At 43.9% G+C, this 17,408-nt stretch overlaps 1 protein-coding gene across 4 annotated transcripts in view; it reads right to left on the bottom strand.

Annotated features, from left to right (window-relative positions):
* Positions 1-17,408, bottom strand: part of LOC119404923 (ras-specific guanine nucleotide-releasing factor RalGPS1) — a 77,912-nt gene that overhangs the window by 58,336 nt on the left and 2,168 nt on the right. For 3 of the 4 annotated variants that reach the window (XM_037671639.2, XM_049418556.1, XM_037671620.2), the window contains exons 3-6: positions 16,810-16,860; positions 9,526-9,609; positions 4,888-5,073; positions 2,752-2,928 (exon numbers count right to left, since the gene is read on the bottom strand). In XM_037671639.2, coding sequence (XP_037527567.1) covers positions 2,752-2,928; positions 4,888-5,073; positions 9,526-9,609; positions 16,810-16,860 — 498 coding nt within the window. The remainder of the gene's footprint in view (positions 1-2,751; positions 2,929-4,887; positions 5,074-9,525; positions 9,610-16,809; positions 16,861-17,408) is intronic. The other variant, XM_049418553.1, reaches the window with a different exon arrangement.

Genomic DNA, 17,408 nt, shown 5'->3' with positions numbered 1-17,408 from the left:
GTCCCTCCTGCCTGCGGCTTGTTCGACGATCCGGGTTCTCCTTGCCGTCGTCCTCGTCGCGGCTTGGGCTTGGGTCAGCGCTTCGCGGGGGCGTCCGGATCATGGAAGAAGCAGCACCTCCACCAGATGTCACGTAGTCGTGACGTCGACGAAGACAGCAGTCAGCAGGTCCGAAGTGAAACTGTTTATTTGGCCGAACTTGTGGCCGGGAAAATGAGAACCAGAACTACAGCAATACACGCTGTACAATGATAGCGGCGAACAGGGCGTCGTCCGTCGATCAACTGACAAGCGGTCAAACGCGTCGGCTTTTATACAGGCGCTATGGAACTTTCCAGCAATATCGCTGGTGGCGGCGTTATCTCTCGACAAAGCTGGAACATTCGCGTGCGGCGCGCAATCTTAACAAAACGATCTACCAAAATCGTGAAGCTTCTCGAACACTGCTTCGGGGCCAGCGTCGAGCGTTGATAACCATCCTTGCTGGTCAAACTCGAACATATCAAAATAAAAGAAGAAGAGGGCGTGGCAATATCGTACATCAGGACGTGCTGGCTCTTTGTCGTAAAGTCGACAGCGACATGTCGGAGTCGGACAAGGTTGGTCACGTCCTGAAGGGAATAGCGGACGACGCGTTCAACCTATTACTGTGTCGGAATTGTGCGACCGTCGACGAAATTATTGAGGAATGCCGGCATTTTGAACAGGCCAAAAGCCGGCGCATTGCGAAGTCATTCACTCGGCTGCCAAACACCGCTGCGACGTCCTCGTGCGAAGATGGCCTGACCTCTCGTCTGCAGTCGTCACCGGCGTCCGAAATTAAACGAATCGTCCGTCAGGAAATAGAAGCAATTACACCTGCTCTTCCCATCAACGGCCACGGTGATTCGCAGGTGCCCACAGTTTCCCTAGTCCAGTCAATTGTGCGGGAGGAACTCGGCAATTTGGGCTTCTCTGTCTGCGCCGTTGCTCAGTCTCGGACGACTGACTTCTGCTCAAGGTCGCTGCCTCGCAACAGGTCGCCACCCCAGGAACAACGGTTCTATCCACGCTCGCGTAATCCGGCTGAATGGCGCACTGCAGATGATCGGCCGATCTGCTTCAACTGCAGTCACATAGGTCACGTCGCACGATAATGTAACAACTAGAGCTGTGCGAATAGCAAAATTTTGGGTGCGAAGCGGATTCGAATAATAAAGATTGAGTGCGATTCGAATCGAATAATTTCGAATAATTTTCGAATATTTCTCAAACATTTTTCGAATAATTCGAAGTGAAATTACAGAAAAAGTTGCAGAGAATCCCTAAGTATGTTCTTGTGAGATAGCAACATGAAAGTGTTTCTTTTCGCTAGGTTGATGAAGCGCTGGTGGGGTCATATTTCATAGTTGTCTTTCTTATCAAGACTGAAGCAATGTAGAGGCCGAATTGTATTTATGTACATGATTTGGTGCAACCAAAGTGTTGCCGACAACACTTTACACGTGATAGGCAGAGATGCCATTTCCTCAGCCTCTCCTCCTCTTTCAACTTCTGTGGAAGCCCAACTGATGTGTGGCGGACAAGGGTGTGCTCCCTTCTAGTCCGGAGTTCCAAATCTGCCTCTTAGACGTCGATATATATGAACATCTGAAATTTTGGATGCTAAAAAGCTTCGGCGTCCAATTTTTCGGACTTCCTACCCAAACTTCAGGTCCAAAACAGCATTAATTGAGCCCCTAACTCTGCCACATCTTTCATCTCCATATTGGAACCAGCGTTTTTTTGAGTTAATACATTTGCGACCGTAGCGGAGCTTGAAAGGCAGCTTTGCCGCAATTCGGGGTGTGATGAGATGAAGCATATTGAAAAATCTAGGGACCACTTCCAAACGGACGTTGACTGTTCTTGGCCAAGTTCGACCGTAACGGACCTGGAAAGGCAGCTTTGCCGCAATACGGGGGTGTGAGGAGGTGAAGCATATTGGAAATCTAGGGACCACTTCCAATCAGACGTTGACTGTCTCTTGCCTAAGTTCGACCGTAACGGCGCTTGAAAGGCAGCTTTGCCGCAATACGGAGGTGTGATGAGGTGAAGCGTGTTAAAATCTAGAGACCACTTCCAACCGGACTTTTGTCTCTTGGCTAAGTTCGACCGTAACAGAGCTTGAAAGGCAGCTTTGCCGCAATACGAGAGTGTCATGAGGTGAAGCATATTGAAAATCTGAAGGGGTCACTTTTCAATCGGACGTTGACTGCATTTGTCTTTGGGAAGTTCGAATAGTTCGAATAGTAAAATTTCAGTGCGAATCGAATCGAATAGCAAACACTATTAGAAAAATATTCGAAATTTCGAATATTCGCACACCCCTAGTAACAACCATTGGTCGTCGCCTTTAAGAACCCGGTATGCCACTGCTAGCCGCGTCGACAGCTACCGCCGTTTCCAGCCTTCTGAGTCGTACACCGACAGCTACCGCCGTTTCCAGCCTTCTGAGTCGTACACCGCTAGCTACCGCCGTTCCCCGCCTTCCGAACCATACAACCTCGATGCCAATGCTACGCCGCACAGCCGCTCACCGTCGCCCCGAGGTCACCAGACCCGTTCGCCTCCAGCGCGTCGCCCGTCGTCTCCGTCCCCTCTGCGACGACGTCCGACCTCGCCGCTCAACCTTCGACAGGGAAACTAAAAGATGCAGCAATATCGAACTAATTCCATTTTTTTTCGAGTTCGATATATACGGGTTTGACTGTAATATAAAGTGACAGCCACCTGAGAAGCACAAAGTTCCATGTGAAGCAGGTCTCTCAAGTAGGGTCCCAGATGCGGCACAAAGGGACTGCCACGGGACAAAGCACTCCGCAGCCGACTCCTCTGGGAACCAAAGTTGTCCTCTTCCGAAAACAGTGAAGCAAGGCGCTGCAGCAGCTGGCGTTCACGACGGCCTACCTACATGTCAGCAGGTGTCACATGCATTACCAGGAGCCAGGCAATAGATATGGTTCAAAAATACTACAGAATGAACACATTGCAGTTAGTACAACTACATTTAAAGCTCGATACTATAACGAAGTCACTAAAATTGCCACTTCATTATACTGAAAGTTTGCTATATAGTGAAATTTGAACATTTTTGCAAAGTACACAATAAAGTCGTCTATTAGTTTCAACTGCTTTCACCGGGAATGAGTCATTTTCTTCAGTGAGACGTGGAGGGCATCTTTCAACTATGACATCCCAGGACTACAAATATAAAATCAAATATTGAACATTTTCACATATCTGAAGCAACATCAAATATGAAGCTTGTGCAGAGTTCGTTTAACATAAGAAATCTGGCTTAGACACGGTGACAAATGTATGTATAATACTGTTAACAATCAGTAGGAGCCCGAATAATTAAGACCTAGTAAATGATGAACGACTGCATTGAATTATCTGCGGTAAAACAGCAATGACATTAATGAGACATGCTGCCAAATGTACATAGAGTGTTGTTTTTGATAAAGGAGAGAAGTGTGACACTAGCGCACCACACATAATTTTTAAGGGATGTAAACATGGTGCGACTGTCAAATAATAAATTGCACAACTTGTTACTCGGGTTATGCTATAGTATACCTAAAAGCAAGCCATACTCTTAGAATGACTGGAAATTATTGAGTGGAAGCTATGTGCCCTGTGCATTCATAAGAAACTTCCGCCCCTGTGCAACAACCGCAGCTGTCTTGCAAAGCAATAACTGGGAACAGTCCCCACATCTGTTGTTCTGTCTCCCTCGCGACTACTATTTGTGGTATTTTTTTTATATATTCCAAAGAAACTAATTTTTCAAACCTTCAAATAGAGGATTTTCTATTTGAATACGAATCATAAAGCACTAACTGTTCAATTTGTATTCCAGATTTCGTCTACAGCCACATCTTGGTACATAATGAAGTCATACTTACAGCGTTAAACTTCTTTATTTCATTAAGAGGTTCCCAAGTAGCAACGGTAATTAACCATACAGGTTTCTTGAATAGTCCTGCATTTCATTAGTAAGCATACTGAAGCCGAGGAGAGCAGAATAGTGCGACTGCTCACCATGAGAGCCGAGACGAAACTCAAAGCGCGGAAAGAGCAGCAGTTCTCGATGGGGATACCACAGGAAATATGGCGGCAAAATGCACGACTCATCCGGCTTTCTCATAAGAGGATGTGCGCATTTGTAAAGCAGTGTGTTATTGATCAGAGATGAGAACTAGAATTTCTTTTTGCCATAGCCAATGACACAGCCCCCGAGCCTATAATGTGGCACTAATACTAGTGGCTCAAAAGAAGCCTCCTTTATTTACGGGTAGCATGACATCACCATGACTTCACTGCATCAAAACTGGCTTTGAATTGACTCTGTCCTGACCTTCCAAATTTAGGCTTTTTAATGATGAGCTGATGCAGCTTATTTATGCTACATACATACTTAAAATACATACTAATCTGTTTTTTTTTCCTTTCCCTCAAGCTTAGCTAAAAAAAAAAAAATTTTTGGTTCAATCAAGTCATTGTGTGTGTGTGCTAGAGCTCAATAAAAACAAAAATAGTAACAATAAAAGGAAAGCTGCATCATTTATACGATCAACTTAAGGCTGCGGGGATTTAGAGCGCCAGTCAATGCTGCCGTCCTCAATGATGACTGAGATTTATTGCATCTTGCTAGGAACAAGTCCCTGGGCCTGCTGCCCATGCTTTTTGAAGTAGTTGAAACTCCCACTTCATATTAATATAGATGAGCAGCCAATATAGATGAGCAGCCAACCACCACAGTTAGAATACCAGCGTTGTGATGCAATCTAACCATTCCATACACTGTGGTTAGCTTACGCAACAAAATTGAAGTGCACCCTGCAGCAGAGCACTTCGCGTTACCTGTGCCCAGGTCTTGGTGAGCCGAAAAAGTGGAGCACTCTGCAGGGCTGACACGATGGCACAAGCACCATGCAGGTTGCCCAACTGCTGCAGCTGCTGGGCCAGCCGTACAAAATAGCCCAGAAGCTCTGCCCGTCGTCCCACCGACCGCTCGCACAGCACCGACTGCACCACCCACAAGCTCACCTGCAAACCAGAGTCACTTCTTTTCACAGGTACAATCATAAAAACTAGAGCTGTGCGAATAGCAAAATTTTGGGTGCGAAGCGAATTCGAATATTGAAGTGTGAGTGCGAATCGAATCGAATATTTTTCGAATATTTCTAGAATATTTTTCGAATACTTCGAAGTGAAATTGCAGAAAAAAAAGTTAGAGAGAATTCCTAAGCATATTCTTATGAGATAGCAACATGAAAGTGTTTCTTTTCGCTAGGTTGATGAAGCACTGGCGCGGTGGTGTTTCATAGTTGTCTTATCAAGAATGAGGCAATGTAGAGGCCGAATTCTATTTATGTACATAATTTGGTGCAACCAGAGTGTTGCCGACAGCTTTTTACACATGACAGGCAAAGATGCCATTTACTCAGCCTCTCCTCCTCTTTCAGCTTCTGTGGAAGCCCAACTGATGTGGCGGACAAGGGTGTGCTCCCTTCAAGTCCGGAGTTCCAAATCTGCCTCATAGACGTCGATATATAAGAACATCTGAAACTTTGGATGCTAAAAAGCTTCGGCGTCCAATTTTTCGGACTTCCTGCCCAAATTTCAGGCCCAAACAGCATTAATTGAGCCCCAACTCTGCCATATTTTTGATCTTCATGTTGGAACCAGCGTTTTCTTGAGTTAATACATTTATGACCGTAGCGGAGCTTGAAAGGCAGCTTTGCTGCAATACGGAGATGTGGGGAGGTGAAGCATATTGAAAATCTAGGGACCACTTCCAATCGGACGTTGACTGTGTCTTGGCAATGTTAGACCGTAACGGAGCTTGAAAGGCAGCTTTGCCGCAATACGAGAGTGTAATGAGGTGAAGCATATTGAAAATTTGAAGGGGTCACTTTCAATTGGACGTGACTGTATTTGTTTTTGGGAAGTTCAAATAGTTCGAATAGTAAAATTCCAGTGCGAATCGAATCGAATAGCAAACACTATTAGAAAAATATTCGAAATGTCAAATATTCGCACACCCCTAATAAAAACCCTTTAATGAGGTGCTTGCTTCTTTGTATCTTGCTCTCTCCTTGTCACTGGAAGCCATACAGGCTAAAAACGTTTGTGCACCACGTGGCCAAGTCATAGACAACCAAATGGAATCTTTGTTTTCATTGTTTCTCCTCCGATACATCTATGAGCATGCTGCTTTTCTGCTCATAGTTAGTCACAAGAGCCTATCCTGTAACCTTTTTCACCTGCAATTTTCACTTGCAAAAAGGTGCAATTACTTGCAACCTTTTTCAATCTATGGGATAGGCCATGTACACAGGGAATCTTAGACACCTTTGAAAATAAATCATTTTGCCTGCTTATTTCACTTGCTGGTTGCTTGCCATGTTTAAGCTACTTCAGAAGCCTCCCGCACGAGGCCTGCAAAACAGAGTGGTTGTATCCAGCATCCTTCAAGCGTTCAACTTGTGAAGCAAATACACAGTTCACAGAGTGAAAACATGATTTCATTACGGCAGACCGAAAGCAGGAAACCACAATGGCATTCTTCACAATCCTTCACAAGTTGAACGGTTGAAGGATGTTGGATACCGTGAACACAAAATTAAGAGAACACATGACCACCTTAAAAGGACGTCCTAGCCCACACCTAGGCCCCGGCATAGATAACACTGTCACTCTTTTTACACATCATAACCAAACATCTAGAGAAATTGTTGAAGCATTTTTCATTTCACAGCACGAAGATTACTGCGTAAGTCATCCTTCAATTGCTCTATCAGACAAAGAGGTATCCCTACTTTCTGCTTTTTTGTGATTGTCTTTTCATGTGGTTTCGCTATGTGCGCTGATGTGGTACCAGGAGTGCTTTGCGCAGTTCTGTACAAATAAAAAGTCCGAGTTTCCCCGACAATAACATCAGTTGTTAGAAAGCGCCTGTCCTGTGTGTAGTCTCTGCTTCGTCCCCGTTTTCTTTGCACTTTTTAAACACGAGCTTCTTATGCTTCGAAAGGTAGTCTGCACAATATACTTGCTCAGAGCCATACTTTGAGACGCACAGGAGCAGTGAAGTAAGAGCGAAGCGCAAGCATTATCGGCATCGAATGAAGTGCGAACAGCGGCGTGAATGCGCGGCCAGTTCAGGGCATCTGCTGCTGACATCTGAGATAGGCAAGCGCATCCGGTTACCGATAGTTTTGCTTTTTTTTTTCCTTTAAGGCTCCATATTTTGCTTTGCCACAGGAGCGCCACAAGTTCATGCTTTCCAGTGATCGCAACTGGCGCAGTGCAGTTTCTCTAGCATCAGCGTGCGTGAAGCGAGCACTCATAGCTCCCTGATTGAGTTTTCATCTTACTTCCATCTCCACCATGTTATCAGCACCTGGCTGTGATGTGAACAAAGGGCGGATAGAATAGCAAAGCTTCAGTGCACGTGCGTTGAAGTCACCCAAGAGGTGTTGCTGTTTCGAACTCTACCAGTCTGAGGACGTGAAAACGAGCTCTCACTGCACCGTCTCTTCGAATGAGCACCTCGGGTGCGCGCACACCTGCTCGGTAGCCCCGTGATCCTGGCCACTCCTGTGACCAAACCACTTCGACATTGACGCCGTCAGTGCCGCCGACACTTTTTTCGGTACTGCTGGCCTTTTAAGAAGCATAAATCCAGTCCTGCCTGCATTCTATACACTTAGTGGGCAAGAAGTTGGATCTACAACAACTGCCAATCCTTGCTTAAGGGTCTCATCAGAGCGGCCGTAACTATTAGTGCAACAAAATTATGCGATATGTTTTCAATGAATGTGAAAGTGGATGTTGAGGAGAATAAGTGGACAAAGAAATATCAAAAATGTATTTTTTTTATTGTCGTCAGAAATTTCCATGGTTCAGTGTTTTCATGAAATTAGCCCGATCGTACCTCTTTATTGAAAAGTTATAGACATATAAGACTCAGCAGTTTGGTAAATAAGTATGCGTAGAACTTAATGTGGAATTGTCGACGCTCTGCCACGAGCCTTTTTTGAGATAAAGACCTCCAAAGTAGACAAAAAAACGTTTCCTGGGCCTATTTTGAGGTTTTTTTTAATAAAAACATCTACACCACCCATAAGAACTAAATATAACTGAACACAAGCAAAAACATGCATATATTTGGCAAAAGAAATTTCAGCTACCTAACTTTAATATATTTTATGCAATTCATAACCAAACTTAACCGAAACAGCGGAGTGGGTGAGCGTAGCACTCCACCTCTTCATCATTACTGATTCCTGGTTCTTCGAAAAAAAATGTTGGCAGCAAAACCAATTGCGGATCTCTTCTTTCCACTCATCAGGCAATAATATATAAAATTTTGAAATAAATTTAAAAGGTCGACCAGCCATCCTTTGTTCGATCTTGTGTGGAATCGCCCCATTATGAATAAATATGAATATATTTTTCTCCACTATCAGAAAAGAAGATCCTGAAACCTTGGGCCACGGTTTCGTGCATGCACAAAGCCACAAAAGCCCTGTTGTGCTACTTGAAGACGACCAGACTTCAAGAGCGCCTGTGAATTACCAGTGCGAGTTCGTGTTGTGTGTATTCACACTGACTGTTCATTTCTTATCTTTTTCTTACTCTTGTTCTTTCTTCGCTATCTTATCTATTATTCCTCCTTTCCCCCACCCCACGTGTACAGTAACCAACCGAGCGAGCCAAACTTTGTTAAACTTCCCTGCCTTTCCTCTGTTTCTCTCTCCCTCTTTTCAAATACTTTTCTAATACTTTACTAATACTTTATTAAGTCCATTGCTTTTAAATAAAAACAAGATTGGTGCAAAAGTGTGATTAATTTCATCCCTGCGGCATACTGCTATAGACATAAAACATGAGAGCGTACATAGTGCAGCAGGGAGCAAGATTAGCATGTTTTCTACAACACTGATGTTTTCTTTAAAGACTTCCCTCATCAAAGCCAGCACATCAAGATAGCTGGAATGTTTGCACAACAATGACAGTTTGCTATCAACCTCGTCTGTGCCGGTCTTATCTCGCGCATTTGCCATCAAGGTGTGCAACTTACACGCTTACACCCCCCACCCTCTGGTAGTGCTGTTAATCACTAGCTTTTTTTATTGTTTTTTTAACTCACATGTGATTCATACTCTTCTACGTATTCTCACATGTGACTCTCCCCTCTGCAATACCTTTGGGCCTTCAGGGTCCTAATAAATAAATTAATAATATAGTTAACTCCACCGTAATCCTAACATAATTCTCCTGGATTCACTGCTAACATTATAAGTACCAGGCTGTTCGGCATCCAAAGAATAGGTGCGACTGTCATGCAAGGGGTACACAGAATGCTTGAACCTACTTAGATATGAGTCACACTTCTCTACACATACATCTTTTATGCATCCAATCTTTTCCCAAACAGCTGATGTTAAAAGACTGCTTGCCCCATGCTCATTTGAGATCTTATACAATACTTGCATGGTTGAATCGGCCAGTCAAAGCCACAACATTAGGGGCTAGTTGAACCTTTTCTCGCCTGTTCCAGCCACAACCAGCCAGCTCCTGCATGGAGAAAGAAAGGAAGGAAGGATTATGTGTTCAGTGCGACTTTAACATAGCCTTCAACTTCCATTTTAGAAACGCAGTCAATGCTCCCAATGTTCAATTTGACTGCCATAAAAGAAATGTGAAGATCAATTGAACAAAGTCTTATTTACAAATTACTGTATGCCTTTCATGAGTGTTTCAATTTATGCCAATACTGCAGTTACAAGGCGCAGCAATAGAGTTGAAGGAACTCTAAAAAGCACAAGACTAAGTTAGGACAGGCTAGTAAATTACCTTTAGAACTATGCATGTATTTGTCCAATGAAGAAACGGTGGCTTATCAAGATGACAGAGAAGCTGCCACTTAATTTCGCACAATGTGCAGCACTGATAATATCGGTGCAACACCACAGATATTGCTGGCTTTTTTATGGAGGAAAACTCTGAAGAAATTTCAAACATCAGCTTTCATTAAAAAATGAGTGCACTGTGTGTATGTCTGCATGTTCCGCTCCCAGTAAGCAGGAAAGCAGCATTCTTGAAGCATAAACCTGCCATCTAACTTTGCCAAACCATTGTTTTCATGCCTCTTCAAAAAAACAGCAACTCAAAAGCCTGACTTTTTCTTCTTTTTATTGCGATAGCAATTATATGGACAGTCTCGGATGGATTTTGCCGTCGCCGCCGCCGCCGTCATGCAGCGTATATGTATAAGTATGTATATATATATATCAAAGTCCCAAAGAAAAATAATTCAGAAAAATGCTTCCGAAGCGCAGAATAGAACCAGCGACCTCTCGTTCCGCAGCGCGTGACACTAACCACTACGCCAGAAAGCGCGGATCCTTCAGGTAGCTATCGGCGAGCATTATATACACACCCTTTACTGCTGACAGGACTCAGAGACGGCAGGCGCTTACAAGCGTTTCTTCATTACCAACGAGATGGTGCGAGGAGCGCGACGGGCGGATTTAAAAGTCATCGGCGAGCTCGCTCGCTTCTTCTTATATTTGCTCAGGGAGAACCTTGCCCTTCCGCTGTCTGCTCGCGCGGTTTTCTCGTGGTGAGGGGAAGAGGGATGTTTCGAGCTTTCACCGTGATGTCCGCGCTCATGTTACGGAGTGTACGAAAGTCACTCGAGCTCAAGGGACGCCGCTAAACGAACAAACAGAAGATGAGCGCAAACTATCAAGTGTCACAGCTTGACACTTGAAGCACGCTAGTTTCCTTCGCTGCTTCGGCCGCCTTTGCAACAGGAGCGCTGTTCAAACTGAGAGTATCCATTGGCGAGCCTCACTTCGTATAGCCACGGCCGCTCGATGAAAAGCACACGGTGCGGCCTGCCGCATGGAGCGGATACTGCGTCGCGCGCCTAGTGCCCCTGGCTGCCACCGCGGCGACACCAGTGGGGGAGCCTCCGGGGAGACCGAAAGCGAGAGCGCCGGAATTATTGCGGCGGATCGCGGCTTGACAGCGCAGCTGCTGTGCGCTTGTTAGTTTTTAAAGGGTTATAATAAACTTGCTATACCGTTAACTATATTGGTAATCGTTAGAGCTGTGCGAATAGCAAAATTTTGGGTGCGAAGCGAATTCGAATAATAAAGATTGAGTGCGAATCGAATCGAATAATTTCGAATAATTTTCGAATATTTCTCAAACATTTTTCGAATAATTCGAAGTGAAATTACAGAAAAAGTTGCAGAGAATCCCTAAGTATGTTCTTGTGAGATAGCAACATGAAAGTGTTTCTTTTCGCTAGGTTGATGAAGCGCTGGTCGGGTGGTGTTTCATAGTTGTCTTATCAAGAATGAGGCAATGTAGAGGCCGAATTGTATTTATGTACATGATTTGGTGCAACCAAAGTGTTGCCGACAACACTTTACACGTGATAGGCAGAGATGCTATTTCCTCAGCCTCTCCTTTTCTTTCAACTTCTGTGGAAGGCCAACTGATGTGGCAGACAAGGGTGTGCTCTCTGCAAGTCCGGAGTTCGAAATCTGCCTCGTAGACGTCGATATATAAGAACATCTGAAATTTTGGATGCTAAAAAGCTTCGGCGTCCAATTTTTCGGACTTCCTGCCCAAATCTCAGGTCCAAAACAGCATTAATTGAGCCCCTAACTCTGCCACATCTTTCATCTCCATATTGGAACCAGCGTTTTCTTGAGTTAATACATTTGCGACCGTAGCGGAGCTTGAAAGGCAGCTTTGCCGCAATACAGGGGTGTGATGAGGTGAAGCATATTGAAAATATAGGGACCACTTCCAATCGGACGTTGACTGGCTCTTGCCCAAGTTCGACCGTAACAAAGCTTGAAAGGCAGCTTTGCCGCAATACGTGGGTGTGATGAGGTGAAGCATATTGAAAATCTAGGGACCACTTCCAACCGGATTTTGTCTCTTGCCTAAGTTCGACCGTAACGGAGCTTGAAAGGCAGCTTTGCCGCAATACGAGACTGTTATGAGGTGCAGCATATTGAAAATCTGAAGGGGTCACTTTCAACCGGACGTTGACTGCATTTGTCTTTGGGAAGTTCGAATAGTTCGAATAGTAAAATTTCAGTGCGAATCGAATCGAATAGCAAACACTATTCGAAAAATATTCGAAATTTCGAATATTCGCACGCCCCTAGTAATCGTCCTACCGAATGTGCGACAGCAATGCTTCAACCTAAATATAGCAAGTGTTAGTTTTACCTGAAGTGGTTGCTCGTGCGAGTTGCAATTTTTCGCATCATGTTTTCTCTCTTTTGTTGCCGTTGCGCTGTTCACCCTCGATAATGTATGTTTGTGCTACAGTTATTTTATCAACAGGAGAGTCGTTCATAGACAGGTGCGGTTGTATTTCCGGAATGACTGTTGCTCACACCTTAGAAACAAAAGCATTGTGAACATCAGGGGAGTCATAATTGCTTTATTGCACGTGCGTGAAAAAAGGATCACTGTGTTATTGGAATCACAGGCGCAGCACTTTCCTGGCCAGAGGTTTTTGCGCCAAGCGTACGAAACGCTCAACAGACATATTAACATTTCCTGCCCCGTTGGCAAGAAGCATTCGTAAGAGCTTTCTGATGAAAACTTTGCATACTTCCATGGCGTGGTCATCCGCCCCGCAAGTCCACTTTCAGCACATCCATGGTCATAGAGAAAAGCTGGTCACCTTTCAGACATCTCGTGAAAAAATATCCGACAGGAATAATATATGATGTTGACAAGCCTCTTATTACAAACCATAGTAATCGGTTTGCCACTTGGGGTACCGCTGTTGAGTGCTCTTCTTCACAACGGTCAACGAAACCAAAAAGTTTGTCGACTTGTCGGTCGTATATGACCCTCTGCTGTATGGCCATCTTGTCAACGATCAGGGAGCAGAACGCTTCTTGCTCTACAGTGAGACCCTTGAATTCGATGCACAGCCGCTCCTTTATCAACGAAGTGACGCCGATTCCACCTGTTAAATGGCCTACATATTTCTGGAGCGTTGAGCGACAAGGGAGCTGAAAGATATTTCTGGACCTTGCATGCTCATAACTTTTGTTGAAGCATGCCTTCCAAATTATACACTCCCTTAGAGTGACGTCACTGTAGTGGGGCTTCGTCGTCGAGAAACTGCGGACTTGGTTTGTAACGAACTCGGCAGTCTTGTCACCTTGTGCAGCACCATTGAGCACCTTCATAAAACAGGCAATGTCCGTGTTATTTTCATAAAACTGCGTGCGCTCCTCAGCCTCATCCACTTTTTCTTGAAGGGCCTGCAGTGCTCCTTTCATACGAGCGATCTTCGCCTGGAAGCAGCGTGTTTTTTTTTTTAGCTTCTTCTGTCAGTTTAACAAGGTCGAATGTAGTTTGACAAGATGCATCTGAAAATGATGCCATTTCCACACACATTTCATTCCCTAGTTCAAAGTTGTTGGGCGTCGTGGCTTCGGTGCTGTCACTTGACGAGCCGTTTTGGCTAATGACAAAACGGCTATTATGAAGCAGCATTGCCCGAGTACTCAGCACGCGACTGCGCATTATCGGCTTCTATTTCGGAGCGTGGCCGTTTCTTCCTCGGAGCAGGCGTTCTCCTCGTGCTCATGTAGCTTGGATAACCGGGGAACACTGTCGGCACAGCCGTTGGCAAAAGTATCCTCAACTTCTCGGTCTTCTTGTAGCCCTGCTCCGTAAAATGCAAGGCGCACACCAGGGACCTGTCATTTGGCTGCCATACTGTTCCCTTCCTGCCGGGTCCTTCACGGGAAATGTTTCGCAGCCATGCTGCCCTGCGTTCTGCGTTACTGGGAAACTCGTGGTAACGTATTTGCGGGTCCTTCGATGCATTCACGGAACACAACGGTACACAACAGTTACGCGGCATTTTGCCTAACGTATAAAATATCACACGTGCGCAAACTGTCTTGAGTGACACTTAGTGTGAACGATCCATGTGGAGAAAAACAACCACTACCTCCACCTGCCCGCTGAACGCGCGCTCCTTCCCGGCCGCACGTCGCGTGGAGCCCTTCCCTACTACTGGCGCCCTCCTAACGAAATGTGGCGACAACTGTCAACTCCGCTTCCCCGCTCTCGCCCATTGCCTGCGCCGCGACGCGGCAGGCCGCACCGTGTGTTTTTCATCGAGCGGCCGTGGTATAGCATTAGTTTCTTGCTATCGCATTCATTGCTTCGCCCTTGCGGCGAAACTGCGACTTTTCTTTCTTTCCTTTTTTTAACATACTGGGGCCTTATAAAAAGGGATACTGCAAGAGTGGGAACACACATTAGAACATCGGAGAGGGATAAAAAGCAAAGCAAAAAATGAAAAACTACCTTTGTTGACATCTGGCAATACGAGTAAGCAATTGCTTGCAGAATAAAGGGGCACTTAAGGGGGCCTCCAACACTTTTGAAGCATCCACTTTTTATTTGTGCATTGCGTAGACAGATGGCTGGAGATAATTTTAGCAAAGGCCAAAGCACCGATATCAATAGAGTTATTATTTTCATCACGCAATGAAATCACTACATCGCTGCCGACCGCATCAATGCGTAGCGGTACTCGCCATAGCTATTTCAGGCGGAAATGATGGAGAAGAGTATAGGCCTTTGATTGGATAAATGTAACGTTATAAGTGATCGAGGCAATGCATCAAAAAAGAGGTTATTATCGGGTGTTCTTTTGTATGTTTTTCCATTTAACACCAAATAGACACCGTTGCAACAAAATAAAAAAAAGGACTACTACAAAACACAATAGTGGCGCTGGCTGCTATTTCACCTCTGGCTTTCTGCTTGCGTGGGTCGAATGTCCATATGAAAGGCTTCTCTCGCTTTTTTTCTCTTGCTTGTGTACGTTGGCGAGCTGCCTCGTTTCGCACATCAATCCATCCCCTTCGAGTTCGAGGAGTTTTTATTTGCTGTACTTTTGATACTAACGCAAACACATAGTGTCATAAAAAAAAAGAAGAAAAAAACTTGAAAACACGGTAGGGGCGCTGCATGCTTTTCAGCCTGTGGCCTCCGAGCATAGAAAAATGTGCACACGAGGTTTGTTGTTATGCGAAAGTTTTTATTCCTGCCTGCATACTCTCCTGAGGAGCCTCTTGTTCTGTACTCGTGATTGCTGCGGCATTCAAAGGGCGAAAATCTTTCATCTCTACGCATTGTTATTGGCCTCAACCTTTTTCTTGGAGTGCGGGGGGTGCGGCACCCCATTGTTTGTTGCTGTGGCGATAGCGTGATCGCTACGCTGGATGGAACAGGCAACAATGATGTGCAAGCTTCTGCTACGTAGGACCTTTCAGCTCATTCCATTGGCAGCGCTATGCACCATCAGTGGCGAGTGAAACGTGGTCATGTGATTTGCTAAAATAGAGCTGAGGGTAGTCATTTTTTTTTTCTACTCTTTTGAATGTTCTAGGCTGAATAACTTCTGACTGTGTGCCCCTATCACTGCCATTTTTGCTGCATTAATCTTTCCATCTCTCAGTCTACACAATCCGCGAGTAAAAAATGGGGACTTGAATAGTGTCGAAGGGACTCTTTAAGAAGAAATTTTAAAGTTCCGATTAAGTAGCCTTTCTACATTCTATCTTCATCATTTCAGCAAAAAGAGGTGGGTAATTATAAGTGAAAATAAAAGTCAGTTTAATTTTTAGAACTCTAATGGGCTGGAACCCTAATGCTAGTACGTCCCCATGACATCTCCGATATTTAAATATTTTCATATTTAGGTCATTGTGACTTGGTTACAAGTTCTTGACAATTGCTAAATGTAGTCAATGGCTGTTTTAGAATACAAATCTGTGCCGATGAAAATGAACCAGACATAAGCAGATTATATAAAAACTTGCGCCTTCCCAGAGAGCTGGTTCGAAAACTTAGATGCGTCGTCACTGCCAGGGTTTCATTTTTTTCAGCCTTTTCTGGCTTACCAAATTCCTCTCATGGAAAAACTGAATTTCGGTATTGTAGAAAGGTAATTTACAAATAGTATTTTGATGTCCCCTTATCTCTGTTGAATGAGGAACAATGGAAGTTCTGACAGCCTATCATTATTAAATCCTTAGTTTTTATGTGCCACATTTTACGTGCCACCTATCCTGTCACTATAAGAGAGATGATAAATCTTTGCGAAAATGAGTAGAAGGCAATGCAAACCAGTTAATGACAGTAAGAAATGAACCAATGCATGGGTGCTCTTCTTAGCCAATATCCTGCAGCCACAAAAATAATTAATGAAGAATACCAAGTGTACACACTTCCAAACAGGAAAGAAAAAGGAAATTATCTGCAGTGTCAATTATTAATGTATAGAAACAGTGCCGGATCACAAGAGCTCCTCACTTCAAGCCTTGTCAGTGTTGTTATTATTCAACAGTAGTGCTACGGAACCATTACAATCATTACCTAAAATGACTGCATATCAACGATGCAGCAAGAAAATGTTTCCAACAATAACAAAAAGAAAGCAAGAAGAACATTTTTTTGTCGGGTTGCATAATGTGTTAATGGCTTATTTTTCAGCTTTAAAAAAACATCTTGTCTGCTGAAAATTTTGTTTTGTAAAACAGAAAGAAAGAAACTGCAACTGTGTGGCTATGTTTTCTTTACATAAAACCAATATATTACCATGGCAACTCCTGCTAGTATTATTCTGTAGCAATTCTCAAATGATTGCAACATCACTGTCACATTTCATTTTTTCCACATTTAAAAATTACACTTACTCACCTGTGGGTGAACTTTCAAGAACACTTGCAGGTCTAGGAGCGTTAGCTGGTTCTGAAATGTTAGCACAATAATGAATGTCTTCTGAATGGAAACAAATCTATACAGTATGCCAAGATAAACACTATTAGGATAGTGGAAGAAAAACATGTACATCATAAATATAATGCCATGCAAAGTAACCTCGAATAACTATACTGATAAGTTATGATCATGATGATTAATGGGTTTTAGTAGTGCAAGGGCCAGATGTGGCCAAAGAGCCTCATAATTATGACCACGTAAATGCAAAAACAGATCTGTCTATTAATCTTCATATGAGCTAAATATAGACAGCTTTGTTTCTCAGCAAGCATCATTACAATGTGCATGTAAAAACGCCTGCGCAAAAGTTAGCTTCAGATCTACAGTTTTTTTTCATAACAGTGATAGGTTTAACATAAGAGCATGTTTCAGAATGAATAACCTTTTCTCATGACTATGGTAGCCTCTGTTCGCAGTGAAATGAAATAAGACACACTCTATCTGAAGGAATCAACTTCAGATTTGAGAGATGCATTGTAGTCTTTTTTTAACCTATATAATTATATAAATAGTTCACT

This window comes from Rhipicephalus sanguineus, chromosome 1 (genome assembly GCF_013339695.2).
Source record: "Rhipicephalus sanguineus isolate Rsan-2018 chromosome 1, BIME_Rsan_1.4, whole genome shotgun sequence".
Taxonomy (NCBI): domain Eukaryota; kingdom Metazoa; phylum Arthropoda; class Arachnida; order Ixodida; family Ixodidae; genus Rhipicephalus; species Rhipicephalus sanguineus.
This window is presented reverse-complemented; position numbering and strand designations above follow the sequence as displayed.